The sequence below is a fragment of the Amphiura filiformis genome, chromosome 5, assembly GCF_039555335.1.
Source record: "Amphiura filiformis chromosome 5, Afil_fr2py, whole genome shotgun sequence".
Lineage (NCBI taxonomy): Eukaryota > Metazoa > Echinodermata > Ophiuroidea > Amphilepidida > Amphiuridae > Amphiura > Amphiura filiformis.
In genome coordinates this window covers 8,496,629-8,517,226 of record NC_092632.1, presented here as the reverse complement: position 1 = coordinate 8,517,226, position 20,598 = coordinate 8,496,629, and the positions used below count along the sequence as shown (strand labels likewise).

Below are 20,598 nucleotides of genomic sequence, written 5' to 3'. Positions count from 1 at the left end.
CTGATAACAAATAATCATTACAAATGCTATGTACTGCTGATAACAAATAATTATTACAAATACTATCTACTGCTGATGGAAAATAATCATTACAAATGCTATCTACTGCTGATAGCAAATAATCATTAGAAATGCTATCTACTGCTGATAGCAAATAATCATTACAAATGCAATCTACTGCTGATAGCAAATAATCATTACAAATGCTATCTACTGCTGATAGCAAATAATCATTACAAATGCTATCTACAGCTGATAGTAAGAGTAATAATTTTTACTATCGGTAATGCTACCTACTGATGCTATTTAATACTGCCAGCAATAAAATATTTATGACAATCATATCAACTGTTGATATTGCAATTTTACAAATACTTACTCTGTCCAATTCTTGTTTACATTCTTCTAATTCACTTCTTAGTTCTTTCAATTTCCCCTCAGCACTTCCCTGCCTTTCCTCTGCCTGTTTATACAAAAAGTAAAACAAGTAAGAATCAACAAACTAGTTATATATGAAAGTATTAGGTTTGGTAAGACTACATTACAACTGCTAATTTTCATGAAATCAAAAATATTTGTTTATTTATACACCTGTTTTTATTTTACAATAGCTTGAGATTCTATTGAATGATGAAAATGCAATTTTCACGGTATACAGAACACATCATCTAGATATGATACTCTTTATCACTCATCTACCAATATACACCCCCCCCCCACTTGCAACCTGTATCCTCCCATACACACACATCCACCACACCTGCAACATCCACTCTCCCCCACACACCTACTTTCATCTGTACAGCCCTCTTACAGGTATTCCAAAAAGCACCTGAAGGGCTTTGAATAAAAGCACAATCCAAAAGAGATGGCAACAAAACTATAATTCCAACAGTTAGTCAAACACCTACAATTCCGGATTACTCGCTGATACAATTGCAAAGATAAGAAAATAGGGGAAAGTCCCATGGGAAATCGAAATCAATCCAGGCAATCATTAAAATCTAATCACAGCAAGGGCTTCTTGACAATCAACTCGGATCCCAGGTGAGATTAAAAGTTGCATTTATAGCCCCCTGTTCTAAACCATGGCATTTAGAAGAGCCAGACTAAACACACACACACAAAATATTGATCCAACTTATACTCTAGTCACATAAGTCACTAGGTGTTTTTAAACATAACATTCAAATATTGTTAGCTATAATAAATGTAATGCTTGAATCATGAAAATAATAACCTTCAGGAGTTTAAACATATGCAATACAGGGCACCTACTATAGTCATTCACGCATCCATAAACTATTCAAATTTTGAAACACAACCCAAATATTATTCCAGCCAGTCTTTCACACAAGGAGTTTACTTCTGTACATTACTATACTACGTTCAACTCTAAATATGCAAAAGAAATATTTTTGTTCATGTACTAAACTTGGCAATATCATGAACATTAAAGCAAACCTGAAATGACCTTTTTTAGAATTTATTTAAGGTGATAATTACCAGTCTGGTGCAATGAATTTGTCAAGGTTCTATCTTTCATCATCTCCTCCTAAAGTAACATGATTGTGATATAGGCAAAAATGGAAATTACATCTTGCAGGTTTTATGATTTAATTCACAGCACAATAGGTTGTAGTAGCTTATGAAAAGTGATCTGAACTACATTATAAATAAATTTGCTGTATAAGTTGAACCTTATTTCAAAGACCTTCTAAATCAGCAGAATTCCAAAACAAGATCTTGCAATATTCTGTGGCAGACAACAATTTGATACAAAGTAGCACTTTGTAGGTTAACCGTGAATTAAACTGTAATTAAGAGGTTTTCAAACCATGTGATCAACGCCACCTTAACAATCTTCCATTCATTACAACTTACTTACAGGGCATGAATTGTGAATAGTTCCTTGAAGAATGGAGAGTAAGAAATTGCACGGGGCAAAAACGCCTTATTTATTATGCATTGATCGCATTATCAGATTGTAACATGGAGAATATGGGGCAAGGTAGTATAGTGACTTCAATTGGATCAGGGTTTAACTATGCATGGCTAATGATGAGGGATACAATTATCATGATTATTAAGAAATTTTCAAAGGAATCAAATATTAAGCAATAAGATGTGGATTATGATGTCATCCAGAGCCATTTGTAATTTTGTCCAAGCACTGAATGAATTACACCCTTCAACTCATGGCTTGTTTTTGGTTAAGACCATGTCATAACCTTGATGTACTTAAGTTGCAACGTAAAGCATAGGTTTATTAGAAATTCTGGAGTAGATTAACTAAAGGTAGCTGTATTATTTATTTAAAGTGAAAATACAGAGCTAACAAACAAGTATAAATAAAATAAATGGATACATGTAGATACAAAACAAATGAAATTAAAAAGAGTGATGAGCAAAGGAAAAAGTAGTGAGCAATGGAAAGAAAGAGCAAGAGAAGAAAAATATAAACAGAAAGAGTAAGAAAAATGAATAGTAGAAAGGCAAGAGAGAACAGATCTAATCCCTACATTTGATATCGTCCTTGCACTGACATTTACTCTTCATATTTATCAATTTTGTAAATTGCACTTCATTTTATTAAAACTTGTGCATGCTAGTGGCTACCGCCATAATCTTATTTTCTTGTTTGAATCCCCATCGGTCAAGTATCCTTCACCCTGGTAACTACAGGACTACTTAAGCCAAATTGTAGCAAAACAGGAGTATTAAACTTGACATCAGTCCCTTCAGAGCATTATTCTCTTTATGCAATATCTTTTTATATAATGAAAAATAAATAAAGACACAGGTTTTGAGACTGTTTACTGACTATTGCAACATTACATTTATGCACAGGGGCTAATGGTATTGACAATTTACATAATCGGGTGACTTTATTTGCAATCTACATTCCCTATGTAGAAGATTAAGGCAATGTCTTCCATATTATGGATTTCAACTGACTGGAATAGACCAATTTCATACTGCACCAAATGCAGCATGCAATGATGTCACTACTTCAAGGAAGCCAAATAGACTATGGTTTTAGCAGTTGAGAACAAAAACAGAATTCTATTTTGCTTCAATTTGATGAGAATAACTAACCAGGAATGGATAAATGGGAATGGCATTAATGTTACAAATGAGCCATGCCTTTATGAGATCCAATTGTGGTTCATGCTTATGTTATCTACTATTCAGCTCTATCGGTTCAATCCCATAACTATCTTAATCAAAGTAATTCATTTTAATTTATCGCTACCATTCAAATAAAGAGTTATAGCATCAAATAGTGCACTGTCACATAGAAGACAAGGGTGTGACGATGGTAAACATGGCCTTGTCCCATTTTAAATAGTCATAAATGTACCGTTCCTATTTCAAATCAAAGAGTTTTGAGAAATAAATCTAATGATGCAAACCTAAGTAGATATGGCATGTCTACGGCTAACTAGTTTACTAAACTAGGTTACTCTGTTTACGCTTAGCCGGAGCAATTACCATCTTAGTAAAAATGGATTTAACAGTTGCTGGTATTCTTAACATAATTACAGCTAAAATCTCCAATAGTAATTAGAATTTTCTTCTGTATAAGTTCCCTTTCAACCATGTTTAATTCCAAAATAAGCTTTGATAAGAAAGGAAATACCGAAACGGATATGGATACAAGTAGTAGGACACAGATGAGAAATTCTGTTTGATTTGGTGAAAAACCTGATTATTGGCATGCATGCTCTATGATCATAGGCATGCGCTGGTATTGGCAAATAGAGCGTAACAAGAAATCTTACATCTGATCTTGTTTGTTCAATGAGGGTCTGCTATGCTCATCAAGGAATGAAATTCAACGCAAATAACAAAATCAATCTAAGGAAAGTCTAATGAACTTTGCAGAGCACAGAACATGAATAATGTAAGATTTCATCTCTCCCCAGACCTATTAACAGGGATTAGGGTAACATTAACAGGTATTTCATATCCCACGCTTTCCAATATTCAAAGAAATTGCAAAACTTTTTTGTCTGACAAACTTTTCCAAGCACTGCTGAATATCTTTGGTTGAAATTAATTACCTCATGTTACTGGAGAAATTGGGTAAAAATATTTGAATCCCCCAAAATGAAATACACCAATGGTGTGATAACAGAATTATCACCAGAGACACAAGTTATAATCAATTGGGGGCAGGTGTTATAAAGACATGTATTATTGTTTTGATTAGTATGGGTTTTTTGTTTTGTCTGCAAACTTTGGACTTCATTTGTTCCTTTGATTTGCCAAGATACTGAATTTTTGGCTAACTTTGGCTTGACTCTGTCCTTCAGATTTATCAAGATTCTGACGACATTACAGCACACCACTGCCCACAACATTATTTCCCTGAGCTATCTCTTACTTTCATCTCATTTCAAACTGATGGCTTTAGATCAAACCAAACCAAACTGTATTACATGTGTGTCTCCACAATTGCGTCATGGCACTGAATTATGCACACGGATGTCAAATACCAAGATGGATGCTCCCCAGAGACACACATCTCACTCTCAAACCGACCAACCCAACTCAATCAGCTTTACTTCATCCATATTAATAACGGAATCAAACTTATAAATAGCAGTACCTATAATGTAATATGCATGTTATTCCTTGAAACACATATTATCACATTATTATTATCCTATTCTACATAATATATCATAATGTATTATAAGTAAAGGAATGCCGATGCAGATAATTAAAATCCACTACATACTGCTCCGCATCAATCCCTCACCAAAAGCTTTGTCATCCAATGAAAGAGCTTGGGTCTCACTGGATTCAGGGCCAGATTGAAAAAGTTGTCTTAAAGGCAGAAGAATAATCTAATCATAAAGGGTAGGCATGCACAAGCTATCATTTTTAGAAAAAATAAAGTAATGAATGATTCCAACCAGGCTTTTATAACTTCTTGTAGAAAGATTTCATCAGGTGGTTCAAGTTTTCAATAATTTCATGGCATCTCTCTGCAGTAGGCTTTGAATAGAATGCCAAAAGACAACACTTAGGGTGATGGCTTGTATTTTTGTCACTGCGATACTTCCTGGTATAATGAATTTTACATGTATGACTTGAACAGGTGAGAAACTTGGATTCAAATTGCTCACCTTCCCACCGACTTCAGAGCAAACTTGGTTATTAATGGTGTTTAACTGAGTACTTCATTCATTGATAACTACCCCTTTAAACTCTACCTACCCGTTAGCATGCCTATTCCTATAGCTGAGGCCCTGCGTCTGGTAACTACTCGACGATAAAGTCTGGTAGGGCATGTGAAATTCAGGAGAGCATGGTAACTGGATAAACATTGTTAGGGAAAGTGAGTCTGGATCACTGTGCTGAAGTGTCAAATATATACATAGATAACCCTGGTGATCTGTGAGTGTGTTATATGTGACTATGAATTATTGATCATGTTAAGCCTAGGGATTCCTTGAAGTTGCAGCTAATAGGTAGATCTGTAAAAATGGATCATGGCTATCACTCTCAAAAGAGATCTTTTACATGGATTCTCTCCAGAAAGCATGCCTGAGGAAAGTTTTTATAATTGGACACATTTTGGTTTGTATGCACTGTTTAACCCCGATAATGGTCATCACCTTTTGTATAAAAAGCGGTATTTGAATCTGATCAAACTTTGCAAGCTAAGTGAGTTGGCTAATTTGAGCCATTGGGCTATTCCAGTTGAAATCCATACACCCCCTAAGGAAGACATGGATTTAATCTCCCACATAGGGGGTGTATCCTTCAAACGGAATCACCCACTCAGGTAACACCCTTTGAAATTCACACTCCCTGTGTGGAAGATTAATGTCATGTCTTTCATAGGGGGTGTATGGATTCCAACTAGAATATCCAAATTTGCACTCTGGTCCTTGTGTGCAAGTTGAGCGATGACTGGTCAACGACCAAGCAATATTCTCAATTTTGTGAAAAGACAAGTTTTTGCCTAGTGATTCTGCTAGCAAGCCATGCATCCAGTTGTCTCCTTGGACAACAGTTCAATACAGGTAGGTGTATAGCACACAAGTGTAATGCAATGAGCATACAAAAATCACATTACAAAGTAAGACTTTTAAATATTCTTGTCGTAGCAAACAAACACTTGCCAATCCCTTCAGTTTAAGTAGATCTGAAGTTTCATATAAAGCACACAACTTGAATACACAAGCAAATCTTGGTTCAATGATCATGAGGAAGTGAAAAGCAGCATTCTTTTCTGATTTTCTCTCTACCTGTCTTTCTTTTTCCATCAAACTTAGTGAATGCTTTACAAATGAAGTTGGACACAGTTTGTGATGATTTGCGTACTGATAGATTATCAGTGTGTTTTCAGTGCACCAAATGATATAAATTAGGTTAAGCACTGGCACGTGCCAGCGATAATTTGGTTTAGGAGCTTGCTTCAATCATGTGGTAAGTTTAGTACATCTGGTGTGCTTGTGCCTTGCGTCATTCTGCAGGTTTTACAGCCTAATGTTTGCTCTTAAACAAGGTACATAAATGTGTCACTACAAAAGAAAGGATTGGTGATAACATGCCATTTTGTACAATTATTCTATTAAGTTTGAACCAATCCAAAAATGCTCCATTTTACTTCCACAAAATTGCCCATATTATTTTCAAAGTTCAAACAGTTTTCACTTTTTGATTAAGTTCATCAGGACTGATAAACATGTTTCATGTTTCATCTTTTGATCGGAACACTCTGGAGATGAGAGTGTTGCAAGATTGGTGCATTATGGATGAAGTCTTCCAATCGGTAGATCTAAAGGTCTGAAACATGAGTAAATTATTGGACTTATACAAAGTAAAAAATATGAAAGAGTACATTTTTAGCTAACATTTTCAGTTCGGGCAACTTCACACTAACCCCTACACATTTTTAAATTGCATATTTGTGTCACATAATTTGTATGTGTTAGGGCAATTAGTTACAATGATATGCTAATTTGAAGCTTGCCAGGCTTAAAAATGTAACAATTTTGATATGCAATGCAAAAGGTGGCGAGCTCAAAATACAAAAAAACTGTTCTAACAGCATGAAAAGCACTGCAATCTATCAAACAACATGATGGTTACTGCATTATTAACATGAACATCTTCAAAATATGGTCATGTGAGCTCCCGATTTGCAAAATTGATCATCTGACGTATGCAGTTGACAAAACTTGTAGAGTAACTAGACCATGACAGGTTAAATAATATATGTATGTAGTACACCATGCCCTTTTTGAATAGAATTGAATCAAAATGTGGAGACATTAAGCGCTGCTTGCCATCTTTCTGTCTCTATTGTGCCATATAATGCTCTTACCAATAAAGGTAAACGCCATGTTTCAAAAGAATTTTATTACATTCATTTCCATACATGAACATCACTGCTACGGCCTACATAACAAACTTAGTTCTACTCTATTTTCTTGCTTTTTATTCTTTTCTTACAGACTTGTTTCCACTAGGACTTCATTTGAATACTAACTGCAAACTCAAACTAGAAACGTCGCGGTTTTCGACACAAGGCGTCGAATGGGATGCCTCCACCATGGGGCGATTTAAATGAAATGTGTACAAATCCATTTTTAGTAATTTGACCTCAGATGACCCCTGGGTGACCCCGGATGATTCCAAAATGACATGCCAAAAATTTGGCTCTAAATGTTGACTGTACCCACCAAGTTTCATGCCCATACGACCAATTTGACCTTAGATGACCCCTGGGTGACCCCAGATGACCCCAAAATGACCTTCCAAAAAATTGACTCTAAATGTTGACTGTACCCACCAAGTTTCATGCCCATAAGACAATATTTAGTAATTTGACCTTAGATGACCCCTGAGTGACCCCGGATGACCCTGAAATGACCTTCCAAAAATTTGGCTCTAAATGTTGACTGCACCCACCAAGTTTCATGCCCATACGACCAATTTTATTAATTTGACCTTAGATGACCCCTGGGTGACCCGGGTGACCCTAAAATGATCTTCTAAAAAATTGACTCTAAATGTTGACTGTACCCACCAAGTTTCATGCCCATACGACAGGTTTTAGTAATTTGACCTCAAATGACCTTTGACCTCAGTATATGACCTTGAACCCCACCCAAAAAAAAGTAGCCAGAGTTTTTGACCATGACCCACCTATCCTGAAAATTTGAAGTTGATCCGCCCATCCATGCCCGAGATACAGCATCCGGACGGACAGACGGACGGAAGCACGGAAGCTCGGAAGCTCGGACATTGCAAAAACAGTATGCCTCGCGGTGGAGGCATAAAAATGTGTAGGAGAAATGTTAACTGTTTTGGTCTATTATTGCAAGATTGATATACTTGGATATTGCCAATGGTAATTTTGGTTTTAGGATCAAACTTGCAAAATAACAGGAAATACAACACAATACTGCTGTCAAATATATCTCCAATTTCAAGATATTAACAGGTTTATATTTGTATACATTGTATGAATCTTAATTGTATCAATTTATTCCAAGTATGAATTTCTTTCACAGGTTTGATTTGTCACTTATACTAGTGTCAATAAGATTTGGCAAGTTAACAGAATTAACTCCAAAATTGACTGTTGAGATGATGATATCTATTGAAATTGTAGAAAGACACGTTTCTGTGGTAAATTTAGACATGTATTTAAAGGTTAAAGACTACTAGCATGTCAACATCTATATCAATATCTTATCATAAAAGCTTAAAAATAACATCAATCTAGATAATCCTGATCAATGTGCTGATATCAGCCAAGCAGTTATTGACTGCGTGAATTATCCTGCTTACAACAACCCTCCATGAGTACTTATACAGGTTACAACAACCCTCCTTGACTATCAAAAGACACTTCACCTTGCCATATCTTGGTGACCTTCTCCGATTTCTTCAACCAACTCAGACAGGTTATCATCTGCAATGATATCGCCTCATGTGAACCCACCGTACATGCTACACCTACATACCTGCTACAGTACACAATTGAAACAAGTCCCACGCAATCTAAACATGCTCTTTGGGATATTGTGTCTGACTTAAATGTTTAAATGGCAAGATTTCAAACGATTATCTGCATTAATCAGATACTATTATCAAAGTCTCTTTGGAGCTAGCATTTGCAGTTAAAATGTTAGGTTGTCTTTAGCCTTGTATGCATGCGTGTGTACACTCTACACGATTAACTTGCGATTTGATACTTCAACTAGCGAAATACGCACCTACGTAACTACTGAACTTGAGGTGAACCAAAGTTCAGTCCACTCTCCCTCTTCTATCTCTAGTCCTCTCCTTCTCTCTCGCTCCTTTTATCTCTCTCTTTCAACTCATAATAAAGCATCCAATGAACTCAATTTCTTCCACAAATTGATTTTAAAATCTAAATGTTCAAGAACAAACATGGCTAGTATTGACCCAGAGGTTTTCCAGATACGCTTTGATATTATCATTTCTTTTTTTGTGCATGTGCAGAACCTCTACATTTGCCATTTGTGAAGCATGTTACAAAGGATTTCTGAAGGGCATCTAAATGCCATGTAACAATGAAGCAAACAATCATCACGCCCCCACATTTGACTCAAATCTCATCTATACTTCTATTTTCTTCAATCTACCTACAACAAACCATGAATTTCCAAAAACAACACATTCAAACTTCTTTATTGCAAGATTGTCACAACGATTCCCAAGTGCAGATTTGCATTTCAGGGCAAGATTTTGTATGTAATCTGTTTTCCCTGTATTGATATGAGTATTAGGAATTCCATATAAAATGTATAAAATCTACTTTTATGATACATATTATGCTTGGGGTAGGGTTGAGGGTCAGGTGGGCAAACAATCTAGCCTTCAGTCGCTCATCATTGGACTTGAAATTTTTGTCATCAACATCAACTGTGAATCTTTCTTTAACCCATTAATAAAACTTGACTAAATATGTGGTTAAAATAGCATTCGAATACTAACTTGCAGGCACATACATCTCAGGATGTACGTAGCATTAGTGATCAAATTCATTTACTGAACCAAAGGATCAATTTGCCAAAAGGACATCTCTAAATCACTTCTGGTGAATTTTATTTGTGGGATACATTACAAAGTAACAAAAAGAACGGATATTCCCCTATTTTGGTTGTCACACACAACATATTACATATCCGGCTATGATCCTTCCTGCAATAACCATACATAATCCGCAAACCCCAGCGAGACACCAAAGTAGCACTCGCAGCACACTACTCCTCTGCCAACTGAATTAAGATAACCAAGTTTACAATCTAACATGTTGATGGAGCTAGATGGGAGTTGATAAATTGCCACTTGAAATACGCCACGGAAGGGATGGTTTTTGTCGTCTGCTTAGTGCAAAATGACAAGTGGATATTTAGACGGGTTGGTATTTATAAACATAAAAGAGATGCGCATAAATATTGGAGGATGTAATCTTAACATTACAGACAGTAGGCTATTACTTGATCAAGTAGTGGAGACATCCCTATTTTATAAGATGACTCCATCTCCCCTAGCTTTTATGTGTGTGACATTGATTAAGATGAAGTGATGATAAAACTGGAGTAACAAACTAGCAGGAGAATGCTGTTTTCTGAGACATCTTTTGAATGCAAGGTATGATAATGGAGTATTTTTGCAGCTTTTGGGTTGATGTTTTATAGGATCCAAAATGTAAACATTTTCCACAAAGGTATCTTTTTTTAATGACCGGATGCACACTAAACCTACGCGTCTTTTGAAAATGGTCACAACAGTCCAAACAAAAGCCATGTAAGCATCACCAGGGATTATAGAGTAAAACCGCAATCTGTCTTTAGATCTCTCTGGTGTATCCATAATCAGATCCCTGGACTTGATTCAAACACAGTGCAGTAAATTTCTTGTTCAGAGATTCTATGAAGCTTGGTGAACCCAATGTAGCTCAAACACTCATGACTGTGCATGAAAGCATCATAGTTCAATTATTGAACTAACCTGTTTACTCTCCTACAATCGTGTTTCCTACACCTTTGGACTACATTAAAAGCTTAGATTGACCACAGGTCTGGTCTGATCAAAAAATTTGACCAGTAACCTACATCTTAACCTTAACCTTAAGGTGTATTCCTCATGACACTTTTTATAACAGCCTTCTTGCAAGTTGCCAAAGAGTAAACCGATGTATGATTGCGCATCCATGCATGCATGTTGATGACAAGATGGCTCACCATACACATTCATTTTGATTTTAATGGGCAAAATTCAAATTGAACATAATGAACTGTGTCCAATAAAGGTACCACTTTACCACATTTGGTCAGTTGGGTGGTGGTGAACACAAGTCACTGTGAAACAGGGCACTCCATTGCATAGGCTAAATTGCCATGTATAAAAACAGGGAAAATCTGTTCCAACTGACCAGCGGGGAACCAAAGGATGGATCCAAAAGGATACAACAGTGTCACACTAGCAATGGATAAAATTAAAAACAGGGAAAATATGACACAACAATGGCGGAGTAACACAAAACATATAAACAAAGTTAAAAACCGACAACCTTTCTCAAGGGATAAAATAAGAGACCTGCTCTCAATATAGTAGAGACCAGCTCTGTTTATATGTTTTGTGTTACTTCGCCATTGGATGTTGTGTCATATTTTCCTTGTTTTTAATTTAATTTCCATGGTTACGGGTGATTAGACGCATCCTAACACCCACATCATACATACATGTAAGCACACACTCACTCCACCTACACACATCCCCAAACTGCTGAAACAGCTACATTGTGGTGATCTTTTGTATAACACTGTGGGATGGACATGTTAATAAAAAGGCAGTAAAAATGCGTAGAGATGGTAATTGTGGGGATAAATCTGACCCCCAGACTTTTTACATGTACACCATACACGATAACACGAAACATGCCGAGACTATACCGTCTATGCCCCCTTTAGATGTCTTTAAACACATTTACTGTATATCCTCAAATAGTCACCCACGGGGGCATTGCATTTTCCAAGGGGGGTATTTATTATAGGCCATTTTTATAATGATAATTCCCGTTAAAATCGTTAGGTAAGCTTAAAACTCAAGCTAAAATGACAAACTATGAACTTAGGAACTAAGACTTTCAGTTCACTTCCTGGTTTACAATCAGACTTTTGCCAACTACCAATGCCATTTAGCGATTAAATGTGCACCTTGGTAAGCTTACTACACAAGATAGCATGGAAATAACAGCATTTTTGAAATATCTTGGTTGAAAAAATGGTGGGGGGTGTTTAGTTGAAAGGGTGACTATTCGAGGATATACAGTATTTTATTTTCCATTGTGAGCATACACTCACAATGCAAAAAAAACCCAAAATGTAGATCTGAACTTAAATCCCCCACAATGTACCTCTTGTAAGAACACACACTTACCTGTGACAGGGCAGCCATTCTTTCAGCCAGCTCAGCCTCCACTGTTGGCAAAGCCTCTGCTTTTCTCAGAGACTGTGACAATTTCTGTTCCGATAATTCTAATTTCTCTTGGATTTGCCTAATTTTATCTTCCGTCTGTGGTAAGCAAATATGACAAAATTAAATCAAGTTAAACTCATTAAAGAGTATAATATTGGCTTAACTATTAGTATTTCCAAAAACAAACAGGTATAAGAAACATATGTACACTTCTTTATATATTCTTCTATTTACAGTTGTGGCTTTCAGCATTTTAATTGTTTCATATACCAACTTCTAAAAAGGTCAGGATATCTAACAATATTTTAAAATATGTTCTTGTAGTCCTTTAAAAGCTGCCTGTGTGTGTACAGCAGTGGCATATTATTGAAAGAGGGGGAAAATAATACATTGGGGAAATAGGATTTACAGCTTGGAATTTTCATTTTGAAAACACCATACACCTTTATTAAATTAACATCCTTAAATTTAATTAAAATTTCACATTCTGAGATAATTGTAATCTGATATAATACTGCTATGTTACGATAAGTCGGGCAAAGAAATGTAACTACAGTCTTCCATTAGGCAATGTGCATAGTATTCACACCCTAGCATACAGTTTTCAAGAGTCATCCAGGCATGATTCTTTTTAAAATATTTTGTTTTGACTTTCACTTCTTTTAAACATTTTCTGAACATTTCACCAAGTCTATTTCTTGGTACTTGATTTGGATGTCTCTGATGATACCTTCCCTCAAGAAATGTAATGTTGCATTTTAAGATATGCTTAATCCTCATCTCTGCGAATATTGTGGTCGTTTTTTTGACTCATGTAATTTTGTGTCTAGATTTAACCGTATCTTTCAGCATCAACCTGAAACCTGCAAGCCATCAAAATTAATATGGTATAAATCCAACATGAGCAATATTGATATCATAAGTACTGTGACATTTCAGGCAGCACAAGTTGTATATAAACACTGCCCTCTAGGGCTAGATGACTGGTAATTTCTAAAGCTTCTATTTCGCCCAAGGTCTCTTGATTAATTAGGACTTAAATTTGTGATATTTCTTGATTATTAGACTTAAAATTTGGGCTGTCAATTTCTGAGTGGCACTCTAAATATATATACAGCTCTGGATTTAGTTTGATAACCAAATATAACATTATTGGTTAAAAGTGAAAACAAAGTGTTAGTCAAGGTACGTGGTAGACCTGCAATAGCAACTACCAATGCCTGAGTTAAAGTGTGAATAATTTGGCATTTATAGAATTGATACATCTCAGAGTTTTGATGTGACAAGTATTATTGGAATTCCAGACATAAATTCTGATAGTAATGAAACAAACGTTCCTGACGAATAAAAATGATTATTCCAATACAACTTCCATACAAGAGAGATGTTATGGTTCAGATCAAAAACACTTTGAAGCTGAACTAACAGCACTGCAATGATGAACGGGTCTTTTCATACTAATGGCACAAAACATATTTATCGCTTGCTTTCATACCTTACCACCAAATTGATGATCAAAACTGAATATTAATACAAGCCAATTTATATATGCTTCGGTTGATGGAGCATTGTCTGTGCAAAACAGGTGCATACTACAGAAATGTCTGATAGGTAATGTCACGCTGATACATTTATCACATAATTGCCTGGAACAGTATTAACCTATAAACCACCTAGTAATATTCTGGTTTCTACATCTACAAGCACAGTACCCTATTCAACCTGTATCTAGTTGAACCATCACAACCAGGGTTGAAGTTCTTACCTGTCTACATATGGCTTCCTTATTGGCTAATTCGGATTCCAATTTATCATTTAGGTCATGCAATGAGGTAGATTCTCTCTGGGCACTCAGGTAGCGCTTCTCTAGAGTCACTATCCTCTCCTCCATGTCCTCTTTTTGATGGTGGGACTGAAACACAACCAGCAACAACATGCTTAATCAGAAACTGGTAATTGTTAAAATTGTTACAAATTATTATATTGATCTGTGAAGTTATTTGATCTGGGGTTAAGGTGGGTCAGAGGGGAGCATAGCCTAGTGGTGTTGGTAATCAAATATTGAGACAAATAAAGCTAACAGAGAACAGGAATGGTAGATTAATGTATTAATATTAAGCCTTTAAGGAGCACACATCAGTTCTTTAGTCAAACTGGACAAATATGGCTCCTGCTATCCAACTTGCCTTAACCAATTTATTCACATTGGTGTTTCATTAAATGATCAAAATACTTATTTCTATTACAATTTTTGTAGCTTTGATGTTCTGTTTGTCAAACTCCTATTATTTGAAACTGTTTACAGAATAAATGAATCCAATGTGTTGGCTATCATACTATACATGACATAAAAGCAATATTTCCAAAATGTTGCTATGATTGAAAATGTTGCTATGATTGTAGTTATGTCATTCATATACACAGATTTCTAACCCACAAAAAGTAGCCTACATATTGGGACCATTACCTCTTTGAGATCTCGTTGGAATTTGGTTGCACTCTCCTGTGACTTGATCAGCTCCTTTTGTGACATGGACAGACCCTCTTCCAGCTCTGCAATCCTTAGACTCAGCTGCATCATCTTGTCTTTAGATACACCAATTTCCTTGTTCTGTTTCTCCAACATGTCTTGGAGTTCAATGACTCTGTTGACATCATCATCAGGATCAATGGATCCATTGGATAGCCTCTGTTCAAAAGAGAAAGAAAATGATGAAATGTTGTTAATTTCAAAACAAGCAAGGAATGAACTGAGGTGAAGGAGTATACAATCTTAGTCATATGCTATATAAGTAGAAGCATTAGAAATAAGTGGTTAGAGACATTTGAAGAGTTCAAATGCAAAAGCTGATTAAAACCATTTTAAAAATTTCACAAAACAGACATTCTACATTGTATGTATAAGAAATGTTACTTTATACACTAGTGTCTATTTTCACCATCTGAGATCCATCAGTTTCTCTCCCATTATTTCAGTATCTTTCCTGCCTAACATTACATCTGCTCATCATTAACCATGATGTGAACAGGTGGCCACATGATAAATGACATCAATATATAGCAGTTTGCCTTCATTAACGTGTGATCAAAAATAGATATATCCCCCATCTTAATCTCTATTTTCTGTCAAATCGTAAAAGATAACACAACTAAAATAGATTTACTAAAAATACATTTGCTAATTTGTCATACTTTACAGAAGCTTATAAGATAAAACAACTAAAATGCAAAATTGTTCATCTGCTCAAAATGCATTTGTTATTTTTCAAATCAATCAATGCTGCTTATCGCAGCAATGTCAACAAATCATCCCAATCTCCCTTCTGCAATCTCACTTTATCAAGCACAAAACATCTCAAGATAGAAACAACGCAATCCTTCCTCATGGCCAGTGGATGTATACACACCTGAGTGTTATTAAAAACTATCCATTTTTAGTGTCACCAAATCCTGGGAGGTCAACTACCCCCAGGATGTGAGTAGGCGTCATAGTATAATCAGCGCTGGATTATATTTAATATACATACAATTTTCCCCTATTATCGTAGTGCTTTTAACCAAGTCCCCACAGATGTATACCTTTACATTCTGCAAATTTGTTTAAACTTACAATTTACAAATTGTATATCTTGATTCATTTACAAACATTCTGCTATATTGAAATCAAATGAGTACAACTATGCATTCAAATTGCCACATTGGTTGGAGAATAAATTTTGTAACTTGTGGCTTTTTTTGAAACAAACATTCACATCACAGACAAAGCTCTTGTAATCATTTTCTCAATGATTCCACTTACTTTTCTGTGAAAAACAAGAATGATACACACTGGAGAAATTTGTCACAATGTTTCAGATCAAAAATTTCAGACACTAATAACAATTTTTGCCCCCACATTCCCTCCATATTTCCTGGAAATTAATTGTGTTCCCCCAATTTCACCTTGAATTTAATCAAGGTGGCCCCATCTGCAATAGCTGCCAGGTGTCATATTCTCAGATGTGTACACTATAGAATGCAGAAATGGTCAAATTGTCTATAGGGCAGCTATTACAGATAGGACCATCTTGCACCAACCCCTCCAGACACTGATTGGTCTTGTTACCACCAATTTTCATTCAATGTTGGTTTTTATCTGACAGTTTGAAAGATTGCTAAAGTGCAATGAAAATCCTACATGCAAAGGTATGTCGATAAGTGAAACTTTCCAAATGAGAGCTAATGAAAACAGAATCAATACTTGTCAGTCACATGGCCAATTACAAATTTTAAACTATATTCCATTTTTGCACCAATTTTAATGTTATGTGTCAAAGATTTGACGAGTATGTCATTTAAGAATGCTGTGTCACTGTAGGATTACGGCACACACTTATAAAACAATTTATATGCATAATTCAACAAAAGAAATACATCAACAAATATCACACAACTTTAAATTCAATGACATATTTGTAGAAGCTTATAGTAAACAATATAATGTATTGCGTGGGCAAAAATTGGTGTTGTGTTTAAAAGAGTACTTTTTCCAATTACGAGGAAGTACAAATTTGTCATTTTTTATTTTAAATATTAATTTTGTGTTAATGTTTGAATGTTAATACATTATTAGTCCTTTATATTTTACAGGGCTTGTCTTTGATATTTTTTTGACTTGCCATATTTGACATACTTAGTATTTCTTTGCAGTTGTTCATATTCAAGGTATCCTCTTGTATCATTTATTGATGTGTTTTGTGTCCTCGTCCGTTGGATTCACCATTACCCACTTTTTTGTAGCACACCAATTTCTGAGAGGGGTGCATTATTATGTTGTGAAAGTCAACTAGGATATCTCCCATGCATCATAATAGAGAAACAGAAACTCTAATATAAATATTGGTACTTTTGAAACTTGATGCCCAGTTTTGATTGCCCTATTTCACCTAAAAAGGTACAGAAAAGGGACACTACTTACAGATAGCAAGTTAAAGAAATTCCTCAGGGGAGATAATTAAGGAACAGGCATTAATTATATTTATATAAATCACAATGAGATGTCAAATCACTTCAGACAGGGGGGGGGGTAATTAACTTTTACCTAACTCACCCATATTTAACTTGCTGTTTACCTGTTCTTAAAATCACAATAACATTTTGACAGCACTATGTGTAACCGTTAACCGTAATCTCAAGTATGATTGAGCATAACCAACTGTGATCATACATACCGCATGGCTACATGCTAAATCGTGCTCAGGATTATTTTCTGCAACCCATGAATAATTTCATTACAATTTTGCGTAGATTGAAAAGCAATGTTGGTCAAACCCTCAGTAACCTATTACTCGGTTGTATGCATTTTGATCAGCATCACACTGTCACAATGAGATTACTTGCTAGCGATACACTTGAAATCGGGTTAGCTGAACCAATCAGTGATGTATAATTACCAATCTGGATCCGTTTCAACCTAACAGTATCGCAATAATCAAGTTTGTGTTTATAAGGTGTGATGTCAAACCAACCAGCAGAATGTATACCATGGAATATGAAATCTTGTGGTTAAATCAATTATGATTTGTTCATTGCTCGCTATGTCTAAGTACATTGAAAATGTGAAGCAAGTATCACATTCACAGAGCAGTGCAGTTTCTTTTAAGATGCTATTGTTTTTTGGGTGTGCTATATTTCATGTTATCCATATTCTGATTTTAAGACATGGATAACTGATAGTAATGGTATGAACAATGAGCTGATGCTGACAAGTACAATCTGAAATGTTCTAGTCATACCCTAGGTATACAACATTTAACACAAATGTAGGGGTGCTGCCCATCAGGAGACCCAATCAGCCTAATATCAAGATATCCCATCACAGCCAGAATCAGCTTTGGTCAATTTGATCTAATGTTAACTGATTTCGTCTCAATCATTATTTCAAAATGAAATACTTTTGCACTTTTCATATAGTTGGTGATGTCAACAAGCCTAGCTTTAAATGTGTCCATGACAAGTGAGTACTTTGATTGAAATCCATCATCTCATGATTCTGTAGGGTTGAGTTAGAACACTACACAAAAGAATTGCATTAGTAAGAACAAGAGTGAAGGAACAAATAAAAATACATGAGATGACATAACAACTAATGTTTTCAACTCTAGCATTATCAAGCAAATAAGATTGGCTGAGTTGATACGCAGCCAGTTGGAATTAATTCACCCATCCGATGATAATCGTCCCTGAACCTCCTATGAACTTGACTACCACATAGTCAATTCCAGATTTTCACCCGGAGATTAATTGATTTTTGTTGCCGTTGAAATGTTCTGTCATTCACATAAGTGAACTGATGTCAGTGTAGTGTGTTTCCTAGGCTTTGAAATGATGCATTTACACACATAAATACACCTGTACATGTTTTGTTTGTTTCTACTTCTTAACAAGCAATCTATATTGGGAGGGAAATGCAAAAATGTTTCTGTTCTTGCCGCATATGTTTTGCTTGCATCACTAAGAACATAGACAGCATCTTCTTATGAATAGGATGTTTATGACATATATAATCATACCTATCAACATTATATAATCATACCTATCAACATTGATAAAATGTGTCATTTCAATAGATCACAGTGCACAAAGAAAAACAAGTATGATAGAATTACACACAATTATTTTGGCATTTACTTTTGGTGTATGGATGTATTTTGCTTAGAAGGATAGAAAACCAACTTTAATAATTGATAACAATTTTCAAACAGCTACTACTCATGAAATTTAACTGCTGGTGAAAACAAGTGTTTGAAGAGTATTGACGCACGCTATAAAAAGATGATTAAATCCCTGTGTTTATCACTAATTGATTGAAAGTAATATGTAATATACTCCTGCTTCCGATCAATTAGACTTTCAAAAAACAAAGATTTTTTTCTATTAAGGCATGTGAATATTCCTTAGAGTGTTCTACAAGTAACACTGACCTTTTCCACGTTTTAAAAGTGTTTGATGTAAGAAAATATGTGATGGAATTCACATAAATTAATTAAACTAGGACCCTATTTTATATGTTTGAATCAGTATTTTAAGAACCTCAAGCTTGAATGATTGAATGAGTTCACAATGAAACATGCTTTTTGAATTTATTTCATAATGCATCATAACTACTGCAATATGCTAAATCTTTAGAAACAATGTAAATATTGTTATACAAAAAATTCCTGTCTATACCAGACCTAAAAATACTTTTTTGTTGAGAACAAGAGCTATCTGAACAGATTCTACCAAAAGTAATCCATGTGTGTACTTTTTTTACTATTGACAAATATTTTTTGCAGGTCTATTTTGTGAAATTCGGAGGAAAATCACTCTTAGCCCCCCATGTCTTTTTAAGCCTTTTTGAGCACCACACGGATGTTAAAACATAGACAGCCAGCAGTACAGCATTTATAGATGGACATTAAAGCCTGTACTCTCTTTATCACATGCATGTTCAGTGGGTAAGCATGGTTGCCTCTGTCTTATACTATCATATTATTACTTCTCATACAATTAGTGATTTGACCGTAAATTCATTGCTTTATACAAATTATAGATTCTCTCCATGCTATGTATTTCACATAAATATGAGTAAGACAGGTAGCGATGGCACATCTGAGGTATCAGTGGTGCATTGAATGTCAAGCTGTTTTTCTATATAAAGGTGAGAATCTTTGAACCCAAAATATCAGTATTCACAGCTTGCAATATAGGCAACATGAGTGTCACTAGTATTTGTTACCTAACAAATACAAACCAGAAAACATATGGACCAAATTGGAGGCATTTTGATTCAGGCCAAGAGACTCTAATTGTATTAAGCCATTGACTATGCGGTAGCGTGCATATATCAAAACTCCCTCAAACCTGAGGAAATAAAAACAGTTCTGCCTCTTGTAGAAATCCCAGCACATATCACACAGCCTATGGTGTCTGCCATGTTAGGATCTCCAGAGCCATGCAAATTGCTCTGATTTGCCATTTTCACATTCATTCTTATTTCCCCCTCATCTCATCATGAGAGACCACATTTGGGTCTCCTGGCAACTAGCGTAATCATCAAATTGTACAAAATATCCCCGTATGTACGTATGCAGG

General features: G+C 35.4%; 1 protein-coding gene across 1 annotated transcript in view; it reads right to left on the bottom strand.

Moving 5' to 3' along the window:
- The window catches only part of LOC140152563 (liprin-alpha-1-like), a 322,649-nt gene that overhangs the window by 49,334 nt on the left and 252,717 nt on the right, over positions 1-20,598 (bottom strand). The window contains 4 exon segments of the mRNA XM_072174952.1: positions 380-463; positions 12,445-12,579; positions 14,249-14,395; positions 14,951-15,172. Coding sequence (XP_072031053.1) covers positions 380-463; positions 12,445-12,579; positions 14,249-14,395; positions 14,951-15,172 — 588 coding nt within the window.